The 27,736-nt window shown below is 37.2% G+C and overlaps 1 protein-coding gene across 2 annotated transcripts in view; it reads right to left on the bottom strand.

The window, feature by feature from the left end:
- The window catches only part of SEMA5A (semaphorin 5A), a 318,052-nt gene that overhangs the window by 23,855 nt on the left and 266,461 nt on the right, over positions 1-27,736 (bottom strand). For both annotated transcript variants that reach the window (XM_041411823.1, XM_041411824.1), the window contains 2 exons: positions 11,837-12,062; positions 1,953-2,171 (listed from right to left, as the gene is read on the bottom strand). In XM_041411823.1, coding sequence (XP_041267757.1) covers positions 1,953-2,171; positions 11,837-12,062 — 445 coding nt within the window. The remainder of the gene's footprint in view (positions 1-1,952; positions 2,172-11,836; positions 12,063-27,736) is intronic.

The following is a 27,736-nucleotide window of genomic DNA, read 5'->3' on the forward strand; positions in this document are numbered from 1 at the left end:
AACGGTCCTCTAAATCTTTGATTTAATGAATTACAGCCAAACTACTTGAACAGTGCAGTTACATGAAACAGAATTGTTTGTCATTTTATTATCCCAGAAAAGCAAGGTGCTATGATTCCAGTCTGGGAACTAATGAATCAGATCACGCACTATGGCTGTGCCCACACGGAGTAGACTTGGACCAAAATTCTCTGAAAAATGTTGGCTCCCTGTTGGTTCCCTTCCACCTCTCTCCAACAGTGCTTAGTGTAGAAAACATGGACACCTTTCACTGGTCATGCCTCTATGCTCAGAAAGAAGCTTCACCTCTTCCCTTGATCTCTTCACACTCCCAGACAGAGAAACTACAAAATGAGCAACTGGAGCTTGTATCCAAGCTCCTCCTTGGATACAGCAAGAAAATTTCCCCAGAAAACACTGGCTGGTTCTGCCCAAGTGTCTCTTTTGGAACTTCAATGGCTCAGTGGGTGCTTCTCCAGATCAAAACAGGGATCCTCAGCAGAAATTCCCCATGGATCTGCCCCAACAGAAGGAGAGTTGGGAGCTTGAGTGCCTCAGGGAATTCAAGTTTTCCAACAATCCTACTGATCCTGTTAGCAATAAAACTGCAAAGAAATTTGCTTTCAGTGAACAGCCAGAATGTTCACAGAGCTGCTGGGTTTGTAGGCTGTGTGCCAAAACATAGTGCCCAGGTTCAATTCAAGATGGAAACATGTTTTTCAAGAAGCTGTGTCCTCCTGAGAGGGAAGTGTTTTCTGGACAGTTCTTCTGCCTAAATTCTGATGCAAGGAATAGACAGTGACTGTTAGAGGGCTTTAAAAGCTTAGTGAAAGCACTGCAAAAAGATTGGCAAAAATACTCATATTATAAAAACCAATGTATCCATGATTTCAGGAATACAGTTTTAATTTGAAACCATATCTGTATATGTTAATACACATATATGCTTTAAAATAGTGGTACACATACATAGCATGTATATTGCCATAGAATTTGTTCAGGTGCACACTTGAATAAATGACAAAATCTTCAAGTCTTCAACAAGAAAATATGAAGCACTGCTATACATAATTAATACAATTAAAGATGTATGAAGACTTATTTCTAAACTTATTTGTTGTTGCTGGAAAGAACTGAGTCATTCAGTCTTCTTTCCTTCTTCCTCTCGATTGCTTCTTACCTTGTATTCTCTCTTCCTATACCAATAGCACCTTCTCTCCATGTGTTCTCCTATATCTTTCCCCTTTCTTTTCCCACAAAGCCTCTGCAAAGCTCAAAAGCCTTTCAGTTTAAGTGTTTGTTTTATGAAGGGTGAGATGTGACTGAAACCAAGATTTTTTTTTCCCCCTAAGTTGGAGATACAATAATGATTTTTAATCCAAAGTAGTTTCTTGTAAACATATATTCTGCTTGTAATCCCTTTCATAGAATAATAAAACAACTTTAAATTAAGGAGAAACTCAAGACTCTAAGAACAATCTTTATGGACTGCTTGAATAATTCGGTGATCAGTGGTGAACCTTCTTTGCTGGCAACTCCACACTTAACACCTAACACAGATTTAATGCCCACAACCACTGTGATGAAAATAGTATTTTGAGTTTAAATAAAGACCAGGCCAGATTTAATGTCTTGCCAGAAATCTTATGTCTTTATTTTTCTTCCTATAAGTTTACATACTAAAATTATATTTTTAGAGTCAGTCTCACAACTGAAAAAATATATAGCTATTAATACTCCTGATGATAAATTTATTGACATCACATGGGAATATTACCCAAATCCACTCAGATTGTAAAGGTATGTTTGAGCTGTAATTGATTCAGGAACCAAAACAAACCCAAACCACACCAACTAAAATAGGAAAAAAAAAACCCAAACCAAATATGGAAGATATAAATTTGAGGATGAGTTATTTTGTTTTAACTTCTTTAATTTCATTTGAAACTTACCTGGGCAAGGCAAAATGTTGCATTCCTGGTACTCTAGAGATGGGCCAAGGCAAGGAAGTCCCCCATACTTAGGCTCAGGATTGCTGCAGACCCGTTTGCGATTCCGGATACCTCTACTGCAGTCACGGCTGCACTGAGACCACGGAGACCAGGGTGACCAGGCACCATTGATGGTATGAGCAGAGTATCTTCCAGAACGCAGGAAGTCCCCTGACAATCCTAAGGAAATAAGGATGGAAAAAGTAATACTGGATTAAAACAGTATCTCATCTCAAAACAACCTTTTCCTCTTCAAATTTACTCCTAGGTTTCAATTAGTAATGAATAATATATACCTAATATGAACAGAAGGGTCCTGCCCTTTAGCCTCACAATCGAAACCCTAGTTTCTTCTCAAGAATCTTTTCTTTAATAGAAATTTCATAATCACACAGAACTACAGTGAAGAGTTGGATCCAACATTTCAGTTAAAGCTTTATGGCTGCAATGACTGAACTAGACAATTTAGTCCACCCAAGAATGATAAAAATTACCTCTCTCTTGCACAGGAATTACCATCAGAAGATCTCCAAACATATTACATAAATATAATTGCCTCTGTTTTACAGGAAGAAGGTGACAAAGGGGACAGGATTGAGATTCCTGTGAACGCTCAGTGAGCCAGCTCCCCTGGTCCTCCTGCAGGGCTCTTGCTCACTTAATCCACCCAGCCTTCACTGCTGCTGGCTGTGCACAGAGGCTCACGAGTATCTCATGCACTGTACTTACCCTAGGCATATTCAGACTTTAGATAGTGTCCACTAATAATTCCACAAAGTCTAGCAAAACTACCCTTTTGTGAAAGGCAATGCTTAGCCAATTTAAAAAGCAATTTATTTTCCACTGAGTTGAAGTGTTCTAAGCCACATATAAGCTATGGAAATCAGCCTTTTGGAGACACAAACACACCCCATAGAAAATTCCTTTTTAATTAATAATCATCTGGCAAGTGGAAAACATATTTTCTGAGGAAGTTTAGTACAAAGAAAAGGCATTAGATTAAACAGCAATGGGTGAAGTCTGCTATTTATCAGTGAGAGGAGATACACAGATCTTGTGCACAGCATCCAAGCAATAGATCTGGATACAGCCCTGGGTGAAGTTCTAATAATCTGCAGTTCATTTGAGTATCTCTGTCACTTTGGGGCTTGATCCTGCAGGTGAAAAGACTCCCTCAACTGTACTAAGCACAACACTGAAATCACTCTTGAGTTGTAGCTTTACCACTTAGCATCATTACTAAGCATCTCCACCAACACTGCTGGCATTTCCTACTGTTGCCAAAGCAGTTCACCTTTCCTAGTGGAAACTCAATGATTGACGGACCAATAAATGCTGCTTTTATTACAAGTGCCTACTTAAGTAGCTGTGATGAGAGAAGGTCCTGTGAATGGTACTTCAGCCAGCAGAGGATGTGGTAGGCTCTATGCTAGAGCTTCAGTATAAATACAGATGAATTGCATCAATGGTGGAGAAATGCAGGGGGATTGTTGGCAGCTCTAACTGCAGCACAAATGTCTATTCTTAAGAAATTGTTTTGTGCCCTACCCACAGGCATAGGCACTGTAGATGTATGAAATGGAGCTAGAGAATCAGAGGATTTACTGAACAATGCCATGAAAACAAACAGAAATAATGCTGTGAAGAGTCTGCCCAACAGCAGTCCTGCACTGAACAGGATCAGCCTTCTCATAACCATGATGGAAGAGCCTCTTATTTGCAGTGTCCACCCTATTTCTACCCATGCTTACAGCATTAGTAACACTGCTTAACTTCTTCCCCAAGAAATACATTCACAATCATCCCAAAGTAGATGAGGGTTTGCATGTTTTTATTCAGCGCTTGATAAAGTGCAATATTGGAATGATGATGCACTGACATAGAAATACTGGTAATGAGAAACTGCTGAAATTAATAAGAAAACAGCAGAACTGCAGTATAAAAATTACTAAAAATGGATAAAACCTTTCAGGAATTATAGAGGGTAACTATTTCTCTCCTGCTGAGCCAGATTCTATTACACAGATATTAAAAGCAGCATTTCAAAAAACATGACATGCATTCAAATGAAAAAAGGGGAGCAAGTACAGAGAAAGAGAATGTGATTTATGAATACAGGTACACTTTCCTGCTCTGTGAGATCCTTTTTATGCAATTTTGTATCACCCTGGTCATGGCAATTCTCAGCTTATGTACACAGTGAGCTCTGAGAACAAAATAATAATATATTTAATAGCAGAATTCTAAATCAAGGGGGTATTTAAGTTATTAAATTAAGAGCAATGCAAACAATGACAAAAGCATTAATCAGACCAGACTGCCAGCCATTCCATTCATAAATCACTGCAGGGTGTATCACTTTGTGCCGATCAACCCATCACATACTTCATAAGAATACTAGCATATTTTGAAGATATTTTTGCAGGGTATGTGTAGCTTTTTAAGTCCTAAGAAAAACCTGCAACCTTATCTGACAGTATGGTGTTAGACTTCTCGTTATTTAAATTGGGGATGGGGGAATGGAATCTTCTAAGGGAAAGCTCTAAGGTATTTTAGCTCTGAAACAGAAAAATATTCCAAAGAATCTTTTCAATGTGGAGTTTTGTCTGCAGCAAGTGTTCCCTTGAGTTTTCTTCTTTCCAAAGCATTAAAAAAATTATTATAAGGACCAGTCTTTTCACAGGTTTACAGTAGTTAATAAAGTGTTCATAAAGGGGCTTTTAGAATTTTCTCTTCAGACAGAAACTACACAATAAAAAATTAACAGTATGTCATTAACATCATGAAAAGTGACAAGATCAGTTTGCATTCTGGAAATACTGTTCTATATATTCCTTAAACAACATTATGGCCTTTTACAATGAGGGGACAAGGTGCACAGATGAAGGGAGAACAGTGGATATTACTTATCTCAATTTTAGTATTGGTTTCAACACTGACTCTCATAACTTCCTGCTAGACAAGTCAACAAAGTATGAGCTAGATGAGTGGACAGTGCAGTGTGCTGAAAACTGGCTGAGCAGCCAGGTCCAGAGGACAGTGATCAGCCATTAAGAGGCTAGCTGCAGAAATTCACGAGTTTCAATCCCGCTTAACACCATCATTAATGACCTGGACAAGTTTGCCTTCACTGTGAAGACTGGCTGATACACCAAAGGGTCATGTCACACTTTGACAAGGCAGAGAGAAACCTCATGGAGTTGAGCTGGGGAAAATGCAAAGTCCTGAATTTGCACAGGAATGACCCCATGCAAACATATTTTGAGGCCAATCACCTAGAAAGCAGCTCTGCAGAGAAGGATGTTGGGGTTCTGGAGGACAGAAGGATGAATGTGAGCCAGCAATGTGCCCTTGGGGAAAAGAAGGACTTTGGGTTACATTGGGAAGAGTTTTTCCAGTAGGTCAAGGAAGAATCCTTCCCCTCCACTCAGCACTGGTAGAGAGCCCATCTGGGGCTCTCTGCATCCTTCAGCTGAGAATTCCTGTTTATTAACTGAGGTGGGAGAGGGTATGGGAGGCAATATAAAATTAATCAAAAGATTACACTGCAGAATTTGTTCAAGAAAAAATTCTTCAGAAAGTAAGTGTATATACAGCACCCAGTCCTAGCCTTATCACAGTTTACATCAAATTCGACAGGAGAAGGCATAAATAGAAAAGCATTGTAATCTTTCAGAGCAAGAGCACAAAACTGAAAACTCCAAATTGTCTCATTAAACTGTGGTTTTCTTGCTTGCTGCTTCTGTTTGCAGTTTGGGCCATTTTCAGATTGCTCTACATCCGACACCAGAGACAGAAACCAGATTGTGCCATCCAACAAAATCCAATATTAAGCTACTTTTCTCAGCTTATTGCTCCCAAGATAAATATATATAGCCAAATCAGGATGCAATGACCAATGCCTTTGGCATGGTAGCAGCAAAAGTTGAGCTGCCAAGATAAAATCTTAGCCCTCCTTAATTAAAGCCCATCTATAGAAATACTTGTAAGATCTGCAAAGAGAATGATCAGTCACAGTATTGTCATTAAACTAATGACTAGCTTCCCCAAGACAGACAGAACATCTGTAAATGAAATTCCAATCCAACCTTTATGACAGGTTCATCATTCAAATGTTTTAAACTAAATTGTTCTCAGAAAGCCTATGACTGACTTAAGAGTCCTGTGAACAAATAGAAGCATGAATTCTGCTTACAGGTTACCAAGAAGCTCATTTTCAGTTGTTCAGAAGTCATAATCAAGTAACAAACTGCTGCACATTGTGGCTAGAAAAGGGGATTTAACTACTTGATCGCAGTACAATTTTAAAAAGCAGCTGCGCTTCCCTAAGGTGAAAAGTTCCACAAGTAACAGCAAAACAAGTACTGCAAAAACTTCAGTAAAAGCCATCACAGTGATTTTGTGGACAAAATAACCATCAACTTCTAAGATCATGGAAAACAGAAGATATGAACTGACAACTAAACAAAAGAATTTTCTCTCATTTTAAGCACTTCTACTTTGTTCAATATCAGTAAAATTACAGATAAATTAGTACTGCCCTGCTGATGATTTACTTATTCCATAATGAAAATATAACTGAAAACAATTGCCTAACTAATTTACATAATTCTGACATAAACCAACATGATTTGATTATTTATAAGTACATTTTTAAAACTTTTTGGTTGAATTGAAATAGCTTCATAAATACACAAGAAATTAATTCTGTCTGAAGACATGTTAACATGAAAGTCACCTGCCCTGACTAGCACAGGAGAAAAAATCTGCCTTTGCAAAAGTTTGTAATGAGACTTTGGTTAGCCTGATCCTGCTTCAAAACTGCAACACTCTCAGCCAAGTTCAATTAATTTGCCTTAAAAGTGAGGCTCTATTAAAGCACATAGTTTAATAATAATTCCCTAGTCTAGCCTGTAGCTAAGTAATACAGCCCTAAGTAAGAGAGAAGTACTGTGACACCTGATAAATTATATTACTTGACTGATTTATGACTTATGTCCTCCAGTTCCGACCTAACAAAGAAAATTCAATTATCCAAGCAGTCTAGGTTCATGACTTTAAGCAAAGATGATCTGAAGCCAAAATTCAGGTATCCTGAATCATTTCTAAGCGACAGCATGAAACACTGCTTGAAGTGCAGAGGTAACAAAGATAAGCAAAGATTGTTTCAGTGTTGTCACTTTCTGAAGATAGTCTGCAAGTTATTTGACAATATTATTGAAGCATAAAACTTATATAACTTCAGGCCTAAATAACTATAACTTATAAAAAACTTTATAAACCTTCAAAACATAGTAAAATTGAAATAGTATAATGTAATGGCAAACATTAATGCAATGTAAAGACGATATATTTTAAAAACCCAGAGTACGCAGATAGATGATAACTTTATTTCTTGTACATAGCTTTTCTGTGTTTAAGTGTTTAGCCTCAGAGTTCCACTGAGTTGGACTTTGTCAATCAAACTTGAATTTTTCATAAAATTCATTTCTAACTTCCAGAATTCATTTTGTTCGTATTCAGAATACTTCAGCTTAGCTTCAGTATGACAGCATAAGAGATAACATCTCAAAACATACTCCTCCTGACTACAGGACATTCCTGATTATCAGCACATGTTCTATTCTGTAAAAAATTCTGAATGCACTATAGATTTCCTGTGAGTAACACAATGAAAGATTTAATCAAACTTTTCACAAGAGATCATAGTCACTAGAAGAGTAATTCAGACAAAATCATATCCTGCCTTCACAAATAACTATTGTTATGAGGTTTGAGACAGAGGAAGCAGCAACAACTAGGAATCTAGGTGCAGATTTCCAGGGGTCTGGGAAAAAAAAAAATCAAACAGAAGACTCTTTAAGACTGAAATGAGTGAAAATAGAAGTATTGCCTTTGTTAACTGCCTTCAGAATGTAGTTTGGAAGTTAACCTGGTCTCACTCTGGCCATGTCAAAGTCAAGTGTCTTGTCTAAGCCCACCATTGCTGTCTGCATTGTGCACCATGGAAAGAAGGCACTATCTAACTCCAGAGGGTGGACTGCACCCATTATATCAGATGCTTATCTTCAATGGATCCCTCATTTCTCAGGGTGCTGAAGTTCTCTTTGTAGAGTACTACAGAGTCCAGACTTTGGCAAGATAAATTCAACTTAGAAGTATCAGGCAACATCATACCTTGTGATTTGTAGAGTACTACTTTGTAGAGTCCAGACTTTGGTAAGATAAATTCAACTTAGAAGTATCAGGCAACATCATACCTTGTGAAATATTTATCCCTAGGTTAAAAGATTATCTTTCTAATAAAATTATTCCTGTTTATATATCAGATAATCTTACAGAGTGCCAGCACGTTTAATGTAGATATTTCATGTTTTTCCTAAGCACATATTAAAGCCTAGGGTAAGGTAATTTCTATACTCTGAATGCTGGATTGTATAGACAGTGCATTAAGATGTACAACAATGTACACAGTCTCTTACAGTTTATTTGAAATAGCTGTCTCTTTCCTATCTGAGCACTACATGAAAACCCAGAGGCAGGGATCAAGATTTATTTTTCTTTCCTCCTAATCAAACTTCACATCAGAAAAGCATGAATACAGTCTGCAAATGCTACTGCTTACTTGACTGAGATAGAAATCTTACCACACTCAGGAGGAGTCTAGTGGGTTTCTGGCAGAAGTTCTATCTCTAAGCTCAGACTGCAAAGAAAGTTTGCTTTGCTAGCATCTGACAGTGAAACATGATTCTGCTTAACACGGCGTGACTATAGTTGCACAGTGGGAGATTATAGGCAATGAGAAAATTTCTAACAAATGGCTCCTATCTCAAGGAACAGAGAACTGATCTCTCCAGAACACATCTTTGGTAATGAGGTATGCCAGGCACTCTGTACCAGAATTAATCTTTCTGTAAAAGCCAGAAAATTGCTACAATTCAACATGGTGGTAATGAAAATAATGTTTCACAGCATCCAGGCTCTGGTCAGGTGGAAGTAAGTTATGATGTTTTCTTGCTATCTAGCCAGAAATGGTGAAGGTGTCTGACACAATTCATGGTTTCCCATTCTCATGACTTCCCTCTGTCCCAAAAGCTACAGCTACTCTACATGACTCTTATTCATGTATTTTCCTTCAGTGAAACCATGGAGCAGTAGAATGGTGGTGTGTTGGCCACATCTAAACCTGGGAGCAGGAAACTGCTCCTGAATCCTGCAGTTTAGATGCAGTCAGCAAGTTCCATCTCATCAGCAAATCAGAGTTGTGCCCCTTCATCCCTCCCTCAACAAATGTTCTACTCCATACTGTTCTGACATCCATAATCAGAAAATTACTAAGCAAACAGTCTCAAAATATAATGTGTTATTTTCACCAGAAGTGTATTGGTTAATGCAGCCGCTTGGAACACCGATCGAGTTTCACCTTTCATTACAGAATAATTAAAGATTCTCTGGCCAAAATGAATCAAAGAATGAGTGCAAATTAATGACAAAGCCATAAGGGCACTCACTAGGAAGAACAGACAGATGTATAATAGTTTCTGCCCTGTCAAGTACTCAATAAAAAGTACTTAAATATTCAGTAGTTTTGGGATTAGTCAGCAAAAATCCTTCACCCAGATGAACATTTCTATTACTATGCAACAGGGTTGGGGTCATGCACATACATTGCTCTAGTGATGAATTATTTCTAAATGAATCAAAGCAGCAGCTTCAGCAAGATGCAACAAAAAAAGTACAAATGCCAGGAAATTCAGGAGTATTATGTTCAGAAAGAAAAAAAAAAAATCTTTCTGAGCTAATCAGGCAAAAAATGCACCAAAACCACCATCCCCACGCCCATCACTTGCACACTGAAAAAATGCTTTATTTAACAAATTTTAGGGTTTGTTACTCCTGCCTATATTCTGCAAGAGTCAGATTATGCATCCAGCTGCAGGAGAGGCCTTATGATTATGACTTCAGAGCTGAGAGACGTGTCTCCATGCAAAGTTTGAATTTCTCACAGCAACATGATCTATAACAAACTGGCACTTCTCTGGTTTGCCCCACGGACCTCCTCTCTTGTCATGCATTGGCTTTTGTATAGCCCTTTCTTACATGCTGCCATTTCAGCTGTCGGACCAGATTATGCCTAGATTCTCCTGTAGCTGTACTTTTACTTGTGATAACTTTCCCAAGTCTGCACTACCTGGTGAGAAAATATTCTCTTTCTCATTTAATCTCATGAAATTTTAAACACATATCATCCATGTTTAAGTGCTGGAAGACAGCAAAAAGCAGCAGCACCACCTTGAAGTCTCATTAAGGACAAGAGACAGGTCATACACCAACCCTAGCAGAGCAAAATCTTTGCTCAATAAAGTCTGAAATTTAGTTTGGATGAAAATCAGAATGGAAGAAACACTTGTGACAAGAGTTGCTCCATGCCAAAATCTGCCTTCTATCCAGACCTAAGTGAAACCCCAACATTTGACACTGTAGATTATCTAAAATGGGAATGACATAGAGCACTAAACTAAATCTTATCTGGAGTACGATTGGTTTTGTTTTATGATTTCACACACTTCATTACTGTATATTTCTTCAAAAAATTGCTAACATCCTGCCCCCTCCAAAGACACACAGATGCCAAGTGAAACAATAAAGATTTTGTACAGGATGAAGGGCAGGTGGGGGGGTGATGGGGAGAGAGAATGGAAGTTTCTAGCATATTATCACAGAAGCCAACTCTGCAGCCTCCCCCGCTACCAAAACCTTGACATGTAAACTTAGTACAGGCAGGAGCTTAAAACTGACTTTCACAATAGTTAGTCTGTCTGAAGAATACTGAGAATGAGAAAGTTCAGGAACTCAGAAACTGTTCTCTCTTTGTGGTCTTAGATAAGCCAAACGCCTTCAGTTATCCTTTTTTTTTTTTTTTCAGCTAACCTGGGTCTGGTGAAAATACAAAAGTCTATGTAAGTGGAAAACAGGCCTAAAAATATTCAAATATAATAATAAAATAATATAAATATAACAATATAAAAATAAAATATAATATAATAATATAACAATTAACATTTTTAAAATTATATTACTAAAATAGAATACTTTAAAAGATACACTAATATACAGTTAAAACTAGGTAATCAAAGAAATGCGTTTATAAAATTAGAATGACTGTCACAATTTCTCCTAGTTTTAAATTTTTACATATACAAAACTATGTATTACTGATAGGAAAAGAAGAAAATTGTGAAACAAAGTAATTCCAATTTAAAGTCACCTAAATTTGAAAAGATTTTGAAGGAGTTTGGTTTTCAATCTCAGAAATAAACAGAACTTTCAATTAGCAGCAAAAGCACAACATAAACTTTTATAAGAGAAATTATCCAGTTCATAAACTCCTTATTTATTTAAACACCTGTATGAATCTTACAGTTGTTACTTTCAAACTACTGAGAAAAAGTTCTTCTTAGAATATTCCTATTCTAGAATTCTAGAGTGTTATAGCAAAATATTCTGGAGATATGTTAATGTTGCACAATTCACCCCTACTAAAAGCTCAGGGGAGTATAAGGGGTTAACAGAATCTTACAAGATCAGGATTACTGTGAAGAGTGTAAAATAACCTGGCAAATCCCATAACTGGTGATGAAAGACACTTGCTTAGTCTGAATGATGATGCTACATCCAGCAGAAATACAGGCTAGGCTCCCTACTGGGATCACTATGCCCTCCTTTTCACTATCAGCTCTGTTACACACAACACCAGCAAGCAGAAACCTCCACTCTGAGCTGACACGGGCACTGCAGGCACGTCACTAGCAGGGGGCACGGTGAGCCCCTCTGGCTTTGCTCACCATCTGTGGAGCACCCGCTGGTGCCGTCGCTGGAGCAGTAGCGCATCTCGATGCGCTGCCGTCCCACCTCCAGCAGGTTCGGGTCAGGCAGGCGCGCCTTGCAGGTGTATCGGAAACGCTGCTCGTAGTGACCACCGTTGTCCGAGATGTTCACCGGGGTCCAGGGCGTCCAAGGAGTTGTCTTTTTTAACTCTGGGCAGGCGTTGGTGTTACAAGGCTGATATTCCTGAAAGAAAAAGGTCATCATAAATATAATCATCAAATATAACCTTAAAAACACCCCAGAAATACTCAGACAAAACGACAACCCTTTTAAAAAACATCTTTGGATATTTGTGAAACATTTCTAATAGCATTGATTACCAATTTACTTTTAATATCAGTCTCAAGCTGAAAGTGTTTTTTCAGCTTCTATGCCAGCACAGCACCACACAGCACCACACTGCTAAAAGCAACAATATATCAGTACAAATTAGATCTATCACATCCATAAAAACAGTAAATCAAACACTCTAAGTACCATAATCAAGCATATCCTTTATAAATTAATAGCCCCAAGTAAGGTGAAGCTAAATATGCTAAAGCTTTTCATTAAGAAGAATTCTAATAAACTGCAAGTACATGTCACAAACTGGCAAATAATTCCTTGGTAACGTCTAGTGGCATATGAAAAAGCAAACCACTGCCCATTTTGTGTATTGCTTACATACTTCAAAAGGGACAACAGATAAAATATGTTTTATATTACAGATTCTGGCACCCTGAGGTGCATGTTACTCATAGCTCCAGAACTGCTAAACCTATCTTCAGAAGCAAATTCCCTGTGGAGTGATATGCATTAAACAGAACAGATGACATTTAAGAAACCAATGCAGAATTGCCAGTATTCTCACAAATGCAGACTTGTCAGTATTCTCAAGCCCCACAATCTATATCTTCTGATGAGTATCATCAAAGTCTGTAGGTCCTGCCTATTCATGTTCCAGAACAAAATATACTTCATCTGATGCAAATTCTCTGTAAAATATATGGATGAAATTAAACAACCGCTGAATACCAGAATAAATTCACACTGACAAATTAGTAAAGATGAAAAAAAACAGGCATCAGTGTGAAAACTTTTAGTTTTCTCTCTAATTTCTTTTAATTTTCTCATTTTCTTTGTTAGAAAAAGAAACTGAGCTCCTTCTGAAAAGGAGCCTACTAAAATTTGTAATTTCATTAAATACTAAAAAATAAGGAAACAATAGAAATAATGGGTTTATCATACAGTACAACCTCCTTCTTCCATAACCTCTTCCCCAGCTGATACCACTGTATTCCCACAAGAAACAGATTACCTACTCCTCTCTTTCCCATGGTGATAATATCCTTTTTATCTCATACTTTCCTCAGTCCACTACCTCTTCTCACAGACAGTCTAACGTATGAACATACCTATATTATATTATATAATCTATATTATGAACATAGGTTTAGAGCAATCACTTTCAACCCATATTTTAATTTAAAGCCTGCGTTGCCATTTCAAATCTAAAAGAAGCTTATTGTCTGAAAGCCTTTCTAATTTTTCCATCTGTTAGAGCTGGAAAACAAAATCCCCAGAAATCCCTGTCCCACTAACACAGCAATACACTGGAGAACCCACCATTATGTTCAGGATTCTCAGGTTCTGAGGCCACAGGGATTTGTGACAACCTTGTGCTTCCACAGTTTTGTGTTACGTCATATATAAAGAGCTCTTAGACCAAAGGCTTCAGCTGGACTACTCTTGTTCTCTCCTGAGGGCTGTGCAAAGTCCTTCCCCACCTTAAAACCTTTTGATCACTTCTATGGCGACCACAAGTCATACTCAGGCACTATTTAGGGAAGACGATCAACCTTTCTGGGATCTGAGTGTCAGCCTGGTCTGGTTTCTGGTCCAGAAGACATCAAAGAACAAGCAAATTATCTGCTCCCAGGTACACCAGGGGAATTAATTTTTCCATGCCTCCTCAGGAGTCAACTCTTTAGATCAGGTATGTTTTAGACTTAGGACAGAACATGTATGACTGTCCTCCTTGCAGCACATGAACTTTAAATAAAGAAATCATTAAATCTGCCTTTCCCTCTCCTTTTTTTTTTCCCTTTTTTTTTTAAGATGTCTAGCAGTGATGAGTCTATCACCTCCCCAGATCAGCTGTTCTGCTATTTAGTAATCCGCAAAGATAACAAATTGCAAGTTAATACGAGGCTGCATTTTCTCCTTAATTTAATTTTCCAGTCACTGAATTTTGCTGTGCATTTATCAGTGATGCTGAGAGTGTTTCTTGTCCTAAACCTACAAAAACATTTTCATGCCCAAGTACGTATACATAATGATTAACTAAGCTCAACTTGTCAAAGCTACACAGGATTTAAAACCTGATCTCCAGGTCCTGTGCACCCCAATGTCTTCTATTAGTCCTATTTCCTCATTTTCCTTAAGACTGGACACCAAAATTGGACTTGACATTCTAGAAGCAATCTTATCAATGCAGCATGCAAAAGCAATCATCACCCCATTAGCCTGACAGTCTGACTTTAATATGCACATTATTGCATTAGTGCTTTTTCCTTCCACAATATTGTACAAAGAGTCTAAGTAGACCCAATTATCATTGATAACCTGTCCTTTTCTAAATCACAGCTTAACAACTACCTATAGATTTTTATCCCACACAAGAGGCTGGTAGTATTTGGCAATATTAAAATATGTTTTATTAGCTTTTGCAATTATCTAACATATTATTTACTACCTCACCAATCTCTGTCCTGCTCAAGCTTTAATGAAAATGCCTTATATCACTGTCTAGACTGTTGATAAAAATGTTAAGTGCTATTGACCCAAGAACTGACTTCAGGCAGACTCTACTGGACACAGTAATTTATATCTGCACATTGACACCACATTTTTCAATTTGTCAATGAACCAGCTTTTAATCCATTTAACATTTGTCACATATTTCAGTTTTCTGAATCAAATTATTTTCTGTTGCAAAGGTAAATGTCTTGGAAGAGGAGATTACTGTATTAGAGTAATGTAAAGAGTGCTGTATTACTTTAAAACATCTTGAATCCCAAACTTTTTTATTAGTAAGTAATCAGGAAAAAATCAATCAGTATAGTAGCTACTACACTGTTTATTTCAATATAGTCACAATAGTCTAAAAGCTTCAGTTCTTCATTTGCTGTTGATTTTTGTACTGCTATTTTTCAGTGAAAACCAAAAGCTGCTAGCAATACGAGGGTTTTCTTTATTACACATGGCATAGAACGGTGAGGGTCATGTAAAGCAGAATATGTGAGGTATGTGATGAACCCTTTGTCAAACAAATACAGCTAGTAGAGGAAGAAGTTAATTTAATGCCAATGTACTGAATGTTGCTTTTTACTTCTGAGATGAACATGTCAGCTCCCTCGCTCCTAGAAAGACAGACAGCCAGTTCTCAGTATGCTTCAGGATGTGTAGTCCCTTCATACACCCTGACAGAGAGCATTGTCCTATGCTGTCACCAGCATAGAAAGAAAGATGCTCCTGAAGAGTGTCTGCGAAGACCATTTGTTAGTTTTTCTGTTCTTCTTGCTTGCTGCATAGCTTACATGAAAGTTTGAGTGCTGTCACTCTTATCTATTCAACCACCAGATAATAACCATGAAAGGCTCAGAAAGCTGGGGAAACAAAAGTACATGTAGTTAAACTGGAGAATATTTACAGCAGTAAGTAATCACTCCAAGAGAAAATTCAGAGGACTATCACCAGAATGGATGACTCCTTGGAGTTCTGGCCCTAATAATGACCTGGCAGAGCCCCTGGCTTCTCTCACAAACACTGAGTGCTGCACTGCTCTGCTGACTACCACGTCTGCCATGGAGGAATCAAAAGCTGCACGGTGCTCGTTGAGAGCATCGATGTGATCTGATGCTGAAAACTCTGGTAAAAACAGAACAGTGAACTTGATCTGAATTGCCTCAGATGTGGAAGTGAGGAAAGGGGGGAGTCAAAAGGCATAGTTCAGATTACACATGGATATGTTAAGTGCTGCTTAAGATTTGAGAGGGAAGAGAGAGGGAATATGGAAACTGATACTTCTGCTTGGTTTATCCTCCTATCACCTTGTCCAATGCTTGAACGATTTACCCAAGAGGGATTTCAAGAATATGGCTCTCTCCAAAGCAATTTTACCAGCTAGAATCATGGGCACATTAATCAAGTAACCACATGTAAGTCTCAGATGAATAAAAGTCTCAGATGAAACACTGAGGTCTCACCTCAGTGGTAAGATAGAGCTAGAAAAGCAGTGAGGCATTCTGCTTCAATAGCGCTGCTGAGAGGAACTGAGACAGCAGCTGCTAAACTCCACCTCTGACATTCCACATGGACTGAAGGGAGAGATGGGGTAAAGCTCTCCTGGGGTAATTCTCTAGGTACTCCGAGAAATACTTCATGGGCTCAAGTGATGGATTATGCACATTAGTCCTTAGGGTACGCTTGTGAACTCAGAGCAATAATTACTTGAGACCATTTACAGACTCCAAAAATATCATTGCAATAGTTGAAGCTTAACCACATTCTCAAAGTTCTCTTTGCAAGTTGTTCTAAAACTTGTGGTCTAATTCACCATATTGTAGCTTTTAGTTTAGACTGGATTTAGCCAGTGGAGACAGTTGAATTTAGACCTGGCAACACCTAGTAAAGATGCGGTAAGACTTGTAAGACTAAATTTTAGGGTGCAACTCAACATTGCAGTTTTTTGGAGATCACTGGAAATTTTACACAAAATACTCAAATAAATACATACCTCACAAAATACATGTATGTGAAAATGATAAACTTAAATAAAAAATTATCATGAAGAATACTGGTGGTAATATGAGAAAAGGTATCACAAATTAAAATGATTATTTGAAATCATAATGTATTTGGAATCATAGATAATAATTATGCTATTAAGCAGCTACCTTGCTTCTGTCCTTAAATAGCAATCCCTAGTATTTTTGCAAAATGGAAAAAGAATATTTATATAATGTTTTCTACCAAGATTTATTTGGAATAATTTGTTTATATTATTTTAGAAAATGAAAAATAAAACGTAATTTCAAACTAGAGGAGACTATTGTTAAATAACACTGAACAAAACAACAAAATTCACTGTTTTCTCCTGGAGGACATGGAAGTGACTAATTTTTTTTTTGCCTCTGCATAGCTACTTCAGTCAAATTCCTAAACATATGGAGAATCTCTGAGACTTTTACCCCTAGTTTAAATTTGATTTTAATGAACCAAAAAGCATGATACTATGATATCTCATTAAAAAAACTAGACCAAAATATTATCGACATTTGAAGTAATTTTTTTTTCATTACAACGAGAATTCAGATAGAGAGTTCTATTCCCATTCATATGTTCATATTATGGAGGGATTTCTCCTAACAAGTTCCTGTTTGTTTGATGCATACAGTATGTCTATGTGGAATGCACTTCTATAGCACTCATGTCTGTTTTTCTTTCTCACCTGTTAGTGTGACAGACAAAGCAGCTAAATCAACACTGACAGTGCATTTAAATATATTCAGTTCAAGAGTTATCTTTTATGATTTTCTTTCAATATATTGCATTAGTTCTGAAATATTTTTTGAATCACCAAACAAACCATTGGTTAAAAAATACTTAGAAATTTTTGCTTTTTGTTCCATCATGCTAAAATTCAATTTTACTAGCCTGAAGTAATTTTTCAGGTATTAAGACACCAGTAGAAAAGAGTGTTGCTGATCCATAAATTGAATGGTGTACAATGTCTGTCACCTGAGACAAGACAGGGCTGCAAGATATGAGAACCTCAGCCTCTCAGGCGTCTCTCAGTCCCTGAATGTGCCACAGCAATACATAGTTAAAAGAAAGGACAGCTCTCACATGTAGGCAAAACAAAGGCCAAACTGAATGCAACAGGGCTATAAAACTTCAGAGAAAAACAGTTCCCATGTAGAGGGAGCCTTGTTTACATGTCAAGATGTAAGTTCCCTGAAGAACTAATACACCCTCTCTCTCCCCAGGAACCAAAAGATAGATAAAATTTATCTTCCCATGGTTAAAAAATGCAAAAAATCACTAACTGAACTTTAAAAAAGAAATGGTTCGTTTATTTTTACTACAGAAATGTAAAGTCTTGTCTATTTAAAGAGGCAATTTCAAATTAAACAAACAAAAGACAAGTCCCTGATCATATTTCTATTTTTCCCACAGTTTAAAAAGCCAGGTTCTTCAACCAAATACCAGTAGATATACCTTAGCTGAGTGTAATTGTGCTGCTACAATACAAGCATGACATGAAAGAACACTCAAGCTCCATTATTTTCAATCCATTAAACAAAACATCTTCTACCCTGTAAATTTCTGTGCTATACTTGGAAATCAAACCCTGAAAGAATTTCTGAGATCCCCACTGTATTTTAACCCCACTTAGACATCCCAGTTTGTAGGCAGTGTTTTAGCTTCAGTTGACATCCACAGGAGTTCAATAGGAGTTCAATAGTCTCCAACAGATTCCAATGGAACCAGGACTGCAGAGACTATGAGCAATCCTGCAGCAATGTGACCTAAAGGTAGGAGGTTGTGTCCAGAATGGATTTTAAAAAATACTTTGATGGATAGAGGGAGGAAAATAAGTTTCTTCTGAACAAAAACGATGTGGGTTTTGACTAAAGGTAGCAGGTTGTGTCCAGAATGGAATTTAAAAAATACTTTGAGGATAGAGGGAGGAAAATAAGTTTCTTCTGAACAAAAACGATGTGGGTTTTGGCTGCAAATCCTGACTGCACACAACTTTTTGTTTCAATTTTGTGTATTTTAAAGAAAAGAATTGGAAAACTCCCCACTGGTGCAAAGGGCAATTTAAAAGGAATTAAAGGCTGAATTTGGATTCCTTTTCCCTGGAAGAGTTCAAGGTCCTGTGGGCAGGTCAGAGGATTAGGACAGTTCAGGACTCAAATCCTTCCTGTATTCAATATCACTAATTTTACTTTGATAAGGCAAGTTCTTACTTTCATCACCTCTTCATAAACCCATCCATTTTTGAAGTGAACAAAGCCACCACTTTCCTTTTTCTACCAGCCATTTGTGTAACTCCCCACTCTAAAGCTACATTTTATGTCAAACTCATCAAACTTTTCTGAAGGAAATTGCTACTACCAAAAATTAATGTTTTGCAGGTAAGTTCCTGCTTAGGAGATTGATATCCAGGGGTTATTTTCTCCAGTTCAGGAATCTTATTGTAAATTCCACCTGGTCTGTGGTTTTGTACGTTGTGTTACAATCTGGCACATAATAAACATGCCTCTTGTTCTAGCCCCACTGTGAGGTGGGAACCACCAAAAGTGGGGGATGAGAAGCTGGGGATGTCACCACTTAAACCCAGAAAAATTTGAGAAAGCCAGAAGGGCCTGTCAGAGGACTAAGGATTCAATTATTTTTGCCCTGTGTGTTGTCATTTAGACTGCTGCAAAGAACAGAAGTGTAAGATATTACTGACTGGATGAAAACAGAACACACAGGACCATAAACAATCAAGGCTGTAAGGCTGAAGGGATTGTCTGTAGTTGTGTTCAAGGGTCCCAGGATGAGGGAAGAGATGAGAATCTTGAGTCCATGTTTCAGAAGGCTGATATATTATATATTATATATTATATAGATTATACATGATATTATATATTGTATACTGTATATTATATATAATTTATATTATATTATATTATATTATATTATATTATATTATATTACATTGCTATACTAAAACTATACTAAAAAGAATAGAAAGAAGGGATCCTTCAGAAGGCTAGCAAGGAAAGGAATGAATAACAAAAGCTCGTGACTCTCAGAGAGTCCACACAGCTGGACCATGATTGGTTAATAAGTAGAAACATCTCACATGCACCAATCACAGATGCAGCTGTTGGTAAACAATGTCCAGACCACATTCCACAGACATCAGATAGTTAATTATTTACATTTCTTTTCTGAGGCTTCTCAGCTAGAATAGGAGAAAAATCCTAGCAAAGGATTTTCATAAAAATATCATTATAACAATTGTCCACCTATAAATGACTGCATGGATTTACCAAAACTGATTCAAAAGTGATTTCTATATTGCCACACAGTGAAGGCCTCTACAGCAGTAGGACAGCCAGGACCAAAAATCTGAGCAACATCATGACAAGTAGATGGTGAAATATAAATATCATTAAAGGTAAATGATGTGTTACTTGTAAATGAATCAAAATTGATCTTTTCAGCTTTTAAAATCAGCATGTAAATAGCAGCCTTGAAATACATCTTTAGAAATTTAATTATAAAGAAAGAGAATTCAATTTTGCCTTTAAAATTAGGAATGTGCCATTTGAAAAGACCAGGAAAAGAGATGTAGCTTCCCTGATCACTTAGTACTTCAGAAGTTGGGAAAAGGAGGTTGTTAAAAATGCCATTTTGGGAGGTATGATCAACGAGTGGGAAAAAGTGAGTTCCTGCAGCTCAAGGAGTTACTGCTCAGCTGGGCCATGCTAACAATCTGTGCATGTGGCTTCATTCATTACAAATGCAAATGCAAAGGAAGGAGGATTAATTCAGATGGAAAATGGGTGATTTCTTTTGCTATAATAACTCAGTTGTTTGCAATTAGTTTCAAAATACTCTTATTGAGAAGCCTACTATTTTTAATGTAGGCCCTATAATTCCTAACAAAAATCTTCTAAATTGCTGAAACAGTTATTATTAACTAAAAATATATTTTTAAAACTGCTGGAATACTTGGCTATCCAAGTATTTATTAACTGAGAGTAAGAATTTTAGGAGCTAATCCAATAGTCAAAAAGACATGGAAAGGCTATTAACTCATCAATTTTAGAGAGTGCTGCTTCATAATCACTGCAAATCTGTTATCACTAATAAATTACCTCCATCTCGTGTTTTCCTTCATCTAGGTTTCTAGAAAGACAAAGAGACCTAGATTCTTGTTGCAAAAGGAGATTCCAAACAACATATTTTTAAACATCAACAGTGGAAGAAAATCTGAAATTTCAGTTTCAACAGGCAACACCAGAGTTACTTGGTTACTTTGTGAGCTGGAAAAAGTTTGATTCTTAGATACCTGATACTTAGATTCACTCAATGCTAGCTTCAATATTTGTCAATGTGGCAAAATGACTCCTTTCTTTAACAAGGCAGTTTCAAATTAGGCACAGCCGTAAGGTAGTTCTTGAAATGTACATACTGAGGACACAATTATTTCCATAATATTTAAACCTGAAAAATCAACTGTGTGAAAAGCTTGCTGCCAAGTAATGCAGAAAATTAGAACAGTCATTATTATTATATATCCATCTAGAAATCACTCTTTCCAATACTTATTAATTTATCCTCAGTCATTCATTATATCATCAGTGCAGCCTTATATTAAAAGCAATGCTTTTACCAGCCTACAGTTCATAATTTATCTTATTTTCTACAATGACACAATCTTTTAGGTTCAGCTAAACTATCACATTTTAGGATCAAAATCTGAGGGAAAAAAAGCAGCTACCAGTCACTGGTACATCAAAACTGACCTGATAGTGTGAAAGTATTAGCTGCTTATGCAATCATTTAGACAGCAAGCATTCAATTGCAGCTCATTTAATTGTTTTTGGGGTTTTCCCACATTACTTATAAAGATTATTAAATTGTGTTTTATAGAAAAATGGAAGCACAATCTGAGAAAACTAATTTTGGGAAGAGCTGAAGCCTGGTTTTGCTCTGAAAAGCTGATTATTGTAATATTCTTACTGTATTCTTCACTTGAAGGATGACTGAAATGATAGACCAATCACTGGAGGGAAAAATCCAATAATGTCACTCCTGAGATAACACTAAAAATGTTAGAGCAGTTACTAAATAACAAATGTGTAAGCGATGGAAATGGTAGAAAGTGAACAGATGAGGAGCCATGAACTTTAATTCAGAGTTGTCTGTCCAAATGTAGGAGGTGCAGTAAAAAGCAGAACTGCTTGCTGAAATGTGTTCAACTGTGGAAGTATTTAAACCCACTGGAGATTGATTTAGACACACAAAGACACAGGATCAGAAATTTTGATCACCGCACTTTCTGATGAGGTAGCAGCAAGGCTGTGATCTGCACTTCTGAATATGAAGTCACTTAGTAAGGGATCTGGGTATGGATTTGGAAGCCCGGTGAGTATTGCAAAATACAGCTGCCAGATCCATCCAGACAGTTTTTATCTCTTCTTCAAAAATGCCAAACACCAGAAAGTTCTAATCATCTACTCAGAGGAAAATCAAAGATGGAAAGTTAATATGCATATGAAAATCCATTATCTTCACAGCTCAAAGGCTACTCCTCTGTGTATAAGTGAAAGGAGAGAAACAAACACATCTCCCATTGCCCAAATTCTTTTAAAGCAATGTTGAGACTGGACACCACGTATGGCAAATAGGTACAGAAGGTAGGTTAAAAAAAAATCCATTGTGCTATAAGCATCTTTTTCAGGCCTTGACCAAGGCCTGTGCAAGCAAACCGAACCAAAAAAAATGCAGTTAAGCACAATTTAATATGTTATCATAGCACAAACATCTGCCTTTCCCCAGGGCAGAAGTTACAGCTGAGCTGACAGATGTGACTGTGTGCCCACACCTCAGTCACTGCTGCTACAGTCAAGCAGATAAACACAAAATCATCTTCAGTTATAGCTTGTAATCATGTGGACAAGGACACACTGCAACCAAAAAACCAACACATTTGTTTCTGCCAACTCTTCTATGGGAAAACATGACCTTTAGTAAGGGGGGACACCTGAGCTAGTTAAATTGCTGCAGCAAGCACCAGTTTAACTCATGTGTTAGAGCCCCTGGATATGTGGGGAAAAAAATACCACAAAAAATAAAAGGACAATCAAAATAACAGCATAAAATTTTACAAGTTGCTGACTGAAAAGGAGAAACATAGAAACAGATATTTGAAAACGATGCATCTAGTTGTGATATTAAGTTTAAATTCAAATTACCTACAAATTTTCATGTTTGCACTTAACATGTTCAGTAAGTGAAACTGCAAAGACAGTTATAAATATACACTTGTCTGTCATTTTCTGAGTGGGTATTAATTTCTCAAATCACATACACTTAACCCAGGATTCAATTTCCCAAATGTACGGCTCTGTTGCCATTTTAAATGCTGTGCGTTATCTCACCTAGCTTCCAAATTTTTCTAAAAGCATATGGGTCTCTCACATGGTCTCTGACATATCTTCACTACAACCTTCACCAAGAAGTTCACACCCCCTATAGCTTCTCAAAAGCAACACATGTCTCTGTTTAGGCAAATCTGCATCCTGCCTTTCTACCCACCAATGGTGCCTGTCATTTTTCAGAATCACATCAGAACTGAACCTCCTGTTTCCCATTTTCAATTTCATTTGTGTCAATCAAAAAACCTCCCTATAAATCAATTTCTCTCATACAACACTCTTTATTTTTAGACATTTAAATGCTCTTGGTTTTAGATAAAGTTTATTTACTAACTTTTAATTTGTCTACATTTTATTGTTAAGCTCTTTTTCTCAAAGAAAACACTTTTTGATCTTCAGCCAATTCCTGGTATGACAGATGTTTCTGGGGGGGAAAAAAAAATCACTACTTGTATTCTGACTTCATATTATTCTCTGTTTCCAGTATGAGGAAGGTGCAGCAAAAATAACTGTGGGCTTACTTTGCACCTCCTCAAATAGGAGCTGTTCTGTAGGTGGCATGACCCTGGTGTAAAACAGATCGGGTTTTAATTGACAATAGCATGTGTGTTTCAGCTCAGGATTTCTGAACACTATGCTCTGCTGCTCTGGGGAAATTCCTTAGGATTAAAGCTCTTTCATTTTACACCTTGTTTGATGTCTCAGCAGAAAGCCTAAGCACTGTATAGGGGCAAGGTGGCACTGCTAAAGACATTGAAGCCAGAAAGTTGATGAAGAAAACAAAAGGAGGAGATTATAGACTGTAAAAAAATCATAGGAAAGAAAATACTGTGGTAATGAAAATTAACTGACCAGGAACAGTCTGGTTTCCTGAAAAAATTAAATCAAAGCACAGTTCAAACGGAGCATTTTATGAATTTCAACAAGTTGGACATATAACAATATATATTTTCTTAACACAATTCTCATGAAATTTCTTAAAGAAGGACTTTGCTACTTAATGTACACACAGGACCCTTAGCTTCTCTTTATACACAGCTATGTTCATCTCAAGTCTTGTTGCAAATCAAATTTCTGCATGCCACCTCTGCCCCATTTCTTGACATAACATTCACATTAACTCATTTATGAGAGGAAGAAAAAAAGGAGATGAGAAAGGATTGATTCACACTGCAGTGATCAAATTGGGCAGAAAAAAAAACCCCAGTTTTTTTGTCAGTGAATATGACATCTACTAAATTTTTTCTCTTCAACATATCAGAAAAAGGACATAAATAGCTAAAAGCTACAAGAGTTAAGTTACATGCCAGAGATTGGAAAATGTAACTGTGGCACCTGCCTCTGGGATGCTGAGGCTGCAGACTGCCATTGGGTAGTTAGGAATGCTGTGCTTGCTTATCAAAGCAATATGTAAACAAACCCACATTAACTTATGGGGAAAAGAGGGATGGGTAATACATGATGTTGTATTTCTAATATGCCTAGCAATGAGGATAGGACTTACTGCCTGTAACTATGTAACCGTGGCTGGAATATACGAGTTAAACTCATGTGACAGAATTTTAGCTCAAGGTCAGGATGGGTGCCCTAAATTTACACAGTAGACTTTATCATACAGGCTTCATTTTGACAGGTCTGTAAGCATAACATCAACTCCTTTTCATTTCCAGGACAATGACATTAACAGCTGGAAAATAAAAGTGCTAGTGTTATCATTTTCCTAAAAATGGCAATTTGCTCTGCGTAAGTATTTTGTATTCACACTGTATTTTGTATTCACACTGTGACTTTAAATTTGAAATGTCTGGTCATTTATAAATATTCTGGCCTATCAAATAAAACTTTCAAAGTAAGTTTGATGGGAACTACACTGCTGGAGCAGTCTATCCCTGAAGGACTGCACTCTCTGGAAGGGACCCACGGTGGAGCAGTTCTTGAAGAACTGCAGCTTGTGGGAAGGACCCAAGCTGAATAAGTTAATGAAGAACGGTCTCATGTGGGAGGGACCCCATGCAGAAGCAGGGGAGGACTGAAGAGTTTTACCCCTGAGGAGGAAGGAGCAGCAGAGATGATGTGTGATGAAATTACTTCAGTCTCCATGCCCATGAAGTTTAGCCTGGAAAGAAGGAAGAAGTGGGCGAAAGGTCCTTTTATGATTTGGTTTTAAATCTCATTACCTTACTCTGATTTGGCTGATAATAAAATAAAATAATTTCCCCAGCCAAGTTTATTTTGTCCATGACAGTCAACCTAGTAAGAGATCTCTCTCTGTTCTTACCTCAATCCAAGAGCCTCTTATTATATATTCTCTTGCCTGCCAGGATCAGGAGGGGAGTAACAGAGCAGCCTTGGCATCCAGCAAGCCCCAAGGCACAACATGATGGGTGCAAAGGTAGCCTAAAGTTGTACATACGCAAAGAGAAGATTATAACTAAAGATTTTTATGTTGTGGGTTTTTTTTCCCAACTGGATATGTTGGTGAAGCGTCCTTCCTTCTCTCTGACAGCCTTCTCTGACACTCAGGAATTTGTCACCAAAATATAGACGTTCTCAGCAGAAGTCTTTCTTCTAGATGCTCAAAAAGACAAGGCAATGCCAATAAAACCAATAAAGGTAGAAAATAGGCCAAAAATAGATAGGACAGGCAGACTGCTTTGTTTCTTATTTTTTTCCTTAAGAAGCCTAGGAAAAGATCCTTAAAGGAGAAAAAAAAAAAAAAAAAGAAAAAAAAAAAGAAAAGCTATAAAAGGTAATGAAACTGAGCTGTTTGTGTACCCACAAGAAGTTCTTAATGCGACTACATAAAGTTGTTACAGCTAATTATATTCCATTGATAAGAAAATGCAGGTATTTGGTAGGAATTGGGGGATGAAAGTGTGAGGCACTGCAAGCAGTCCCTGGGATCCCAAGGGAGAGGGAAGAAAGAAGATGACAGAATGGAATTTTCAATAATCTACATGCAGATAAAATTCTCACAAATCCTCAAAGGGAAGGCTTGAATGTGGCTTCCTAAATGCTCATTCACTACTTACACTGTTGCAGTTTCAAAAGAGCACAAGAAATGGTGTATCTTTTAACTTTTAGTTCTATAAGTCATAAATGTGTTTATGTGGGACTTAAATTTTGGTCACAGATTCTAGTATATCTCAAAACAGTGGTTTCTTCTCGAGGCGTGGGTGTTTTAGTAAATATCTTTTAGTAAATATTTTAGTATCAGTGATGATGAGGTACAGAACATGCTGTTCAGTGAAGGCCTGGTTTATAAAAGCAATCACTCTGCAGACACTGAATGACACATGAACTCTCTGTCTTAATGGATCCCAGTACTACATGAAACCTAAGCCATTCAGCCCAGGTACTTTTGTACCAGAGAGAGGCATGAGAGAGATGCCTAAAAGGATTTCAGGAGGCAGGAGCAGTACATGTAAGTTTAGTAAGGATTTGTTTAAGGTGTACCCAGCTTTCTTACTTTTAACATCAAATATTGCTTGGAAAAATTGTTTCAACAGATGCTATTTTGGAACAGAGCTTTTTTACTTTGCCTTTTTCTTTCTTTTATATCTCATACAAGCAAAATAATAATTTTTTTAGCTATTCTGCCACCTAAGATTGCCTCTCTGTCTCTCCATGTTTAGACAAGTCTGTGAGAAGTCACAACTTTGAAGTTGTTTATTCCTTGAACTCTAGCTGATATAGCCAAACCACTTCTTAAATTGTGGAAGTGTTTTTTAAAATATCATGACAAAGGGAAAAAAAGTTAATGTGATCACTTTGCAGAATGACAAAGAAAGTATCTGATTTTACAAAATGGACAGTTCTCCATCTCTGTCCTCTGAAAGAACCAATGGCAGATGCAACAGGGTAATTTTTTTTTTTAAACAAAGATTCCAGATAGAATCAGTCCAATGTGTCAGGGTCTTATCCCGCTCAGAGGCAAAAATTTCATTTTGTATGTGTGAATGTTCCAAAGACATTTAGCTAGCACTTGAACGCAGGATCTGTAATCATATGGCTGCTCACATCTCTCAAAGACACAAAACATTACAGAAAATGCAAATTTTTGTAGGATTCAGTGACACTGAACCCTAAGAAAATTTAAATCATCCAGTATTTCAAGTCAAATGAGAATAACATCCTCAAATACTTTACATGCCCATCACTTCTTCTATCAATTTAGCCTCAGAGAACAATTCTAAGCACAGGAGGAAACTGAGTGAGGTACAGGAACAACATCTTCTGCTACAATAGTACTAAATGTGATTATCACACCCTGAAGTTGTGTTTTTTTCTGAAGAGATCCTTTCTTCTAGTAGGAAGGAAGTGGGTGCAGAGATTGCTTGCCTTTCTAACAAACAAAGCAATTCCTTGCTAGAGGGTCACATGGATTCACATTATGCCAGCTTCAGATTTCCCTGAGACTTCTTTAATGAGGTCCCATGAGCCCCTTTCATATACTGAAGATTATTAATTTAAAAAAAATATATAATTTTAGGCACAGCAGTTTAAGAAAAGCAATGAGAATGAGACCTGTGTATTTTATATCTACTTTAATTGAGTAATAAACAGAAGCATCTGGCTCAGAGGAGCTTTTGATCAGAACAGCAACATGTAATGTTAAGATAGTGTAGTTTTGTCAGTACAGTGTATCAT

The sequence above is a fragment of the Onychostruthus taczanowskii genome, unplaced genomic scaffold (assembly GCF_017590055.1).
Source record: "Onychostruthus taczanowskii isolate IOZ18803 unplaced genomic scaffold, ASM1759005v1 scaffold37, whole genome shotgun sequence".
Taxonomy (NCBI): domain Eukaryota; kingdom Metazoa; phylum Chordata; class Aves; order Passeriformes; family Passeridae; genus Onychostruthus; species Onychostruthus taczanowskii.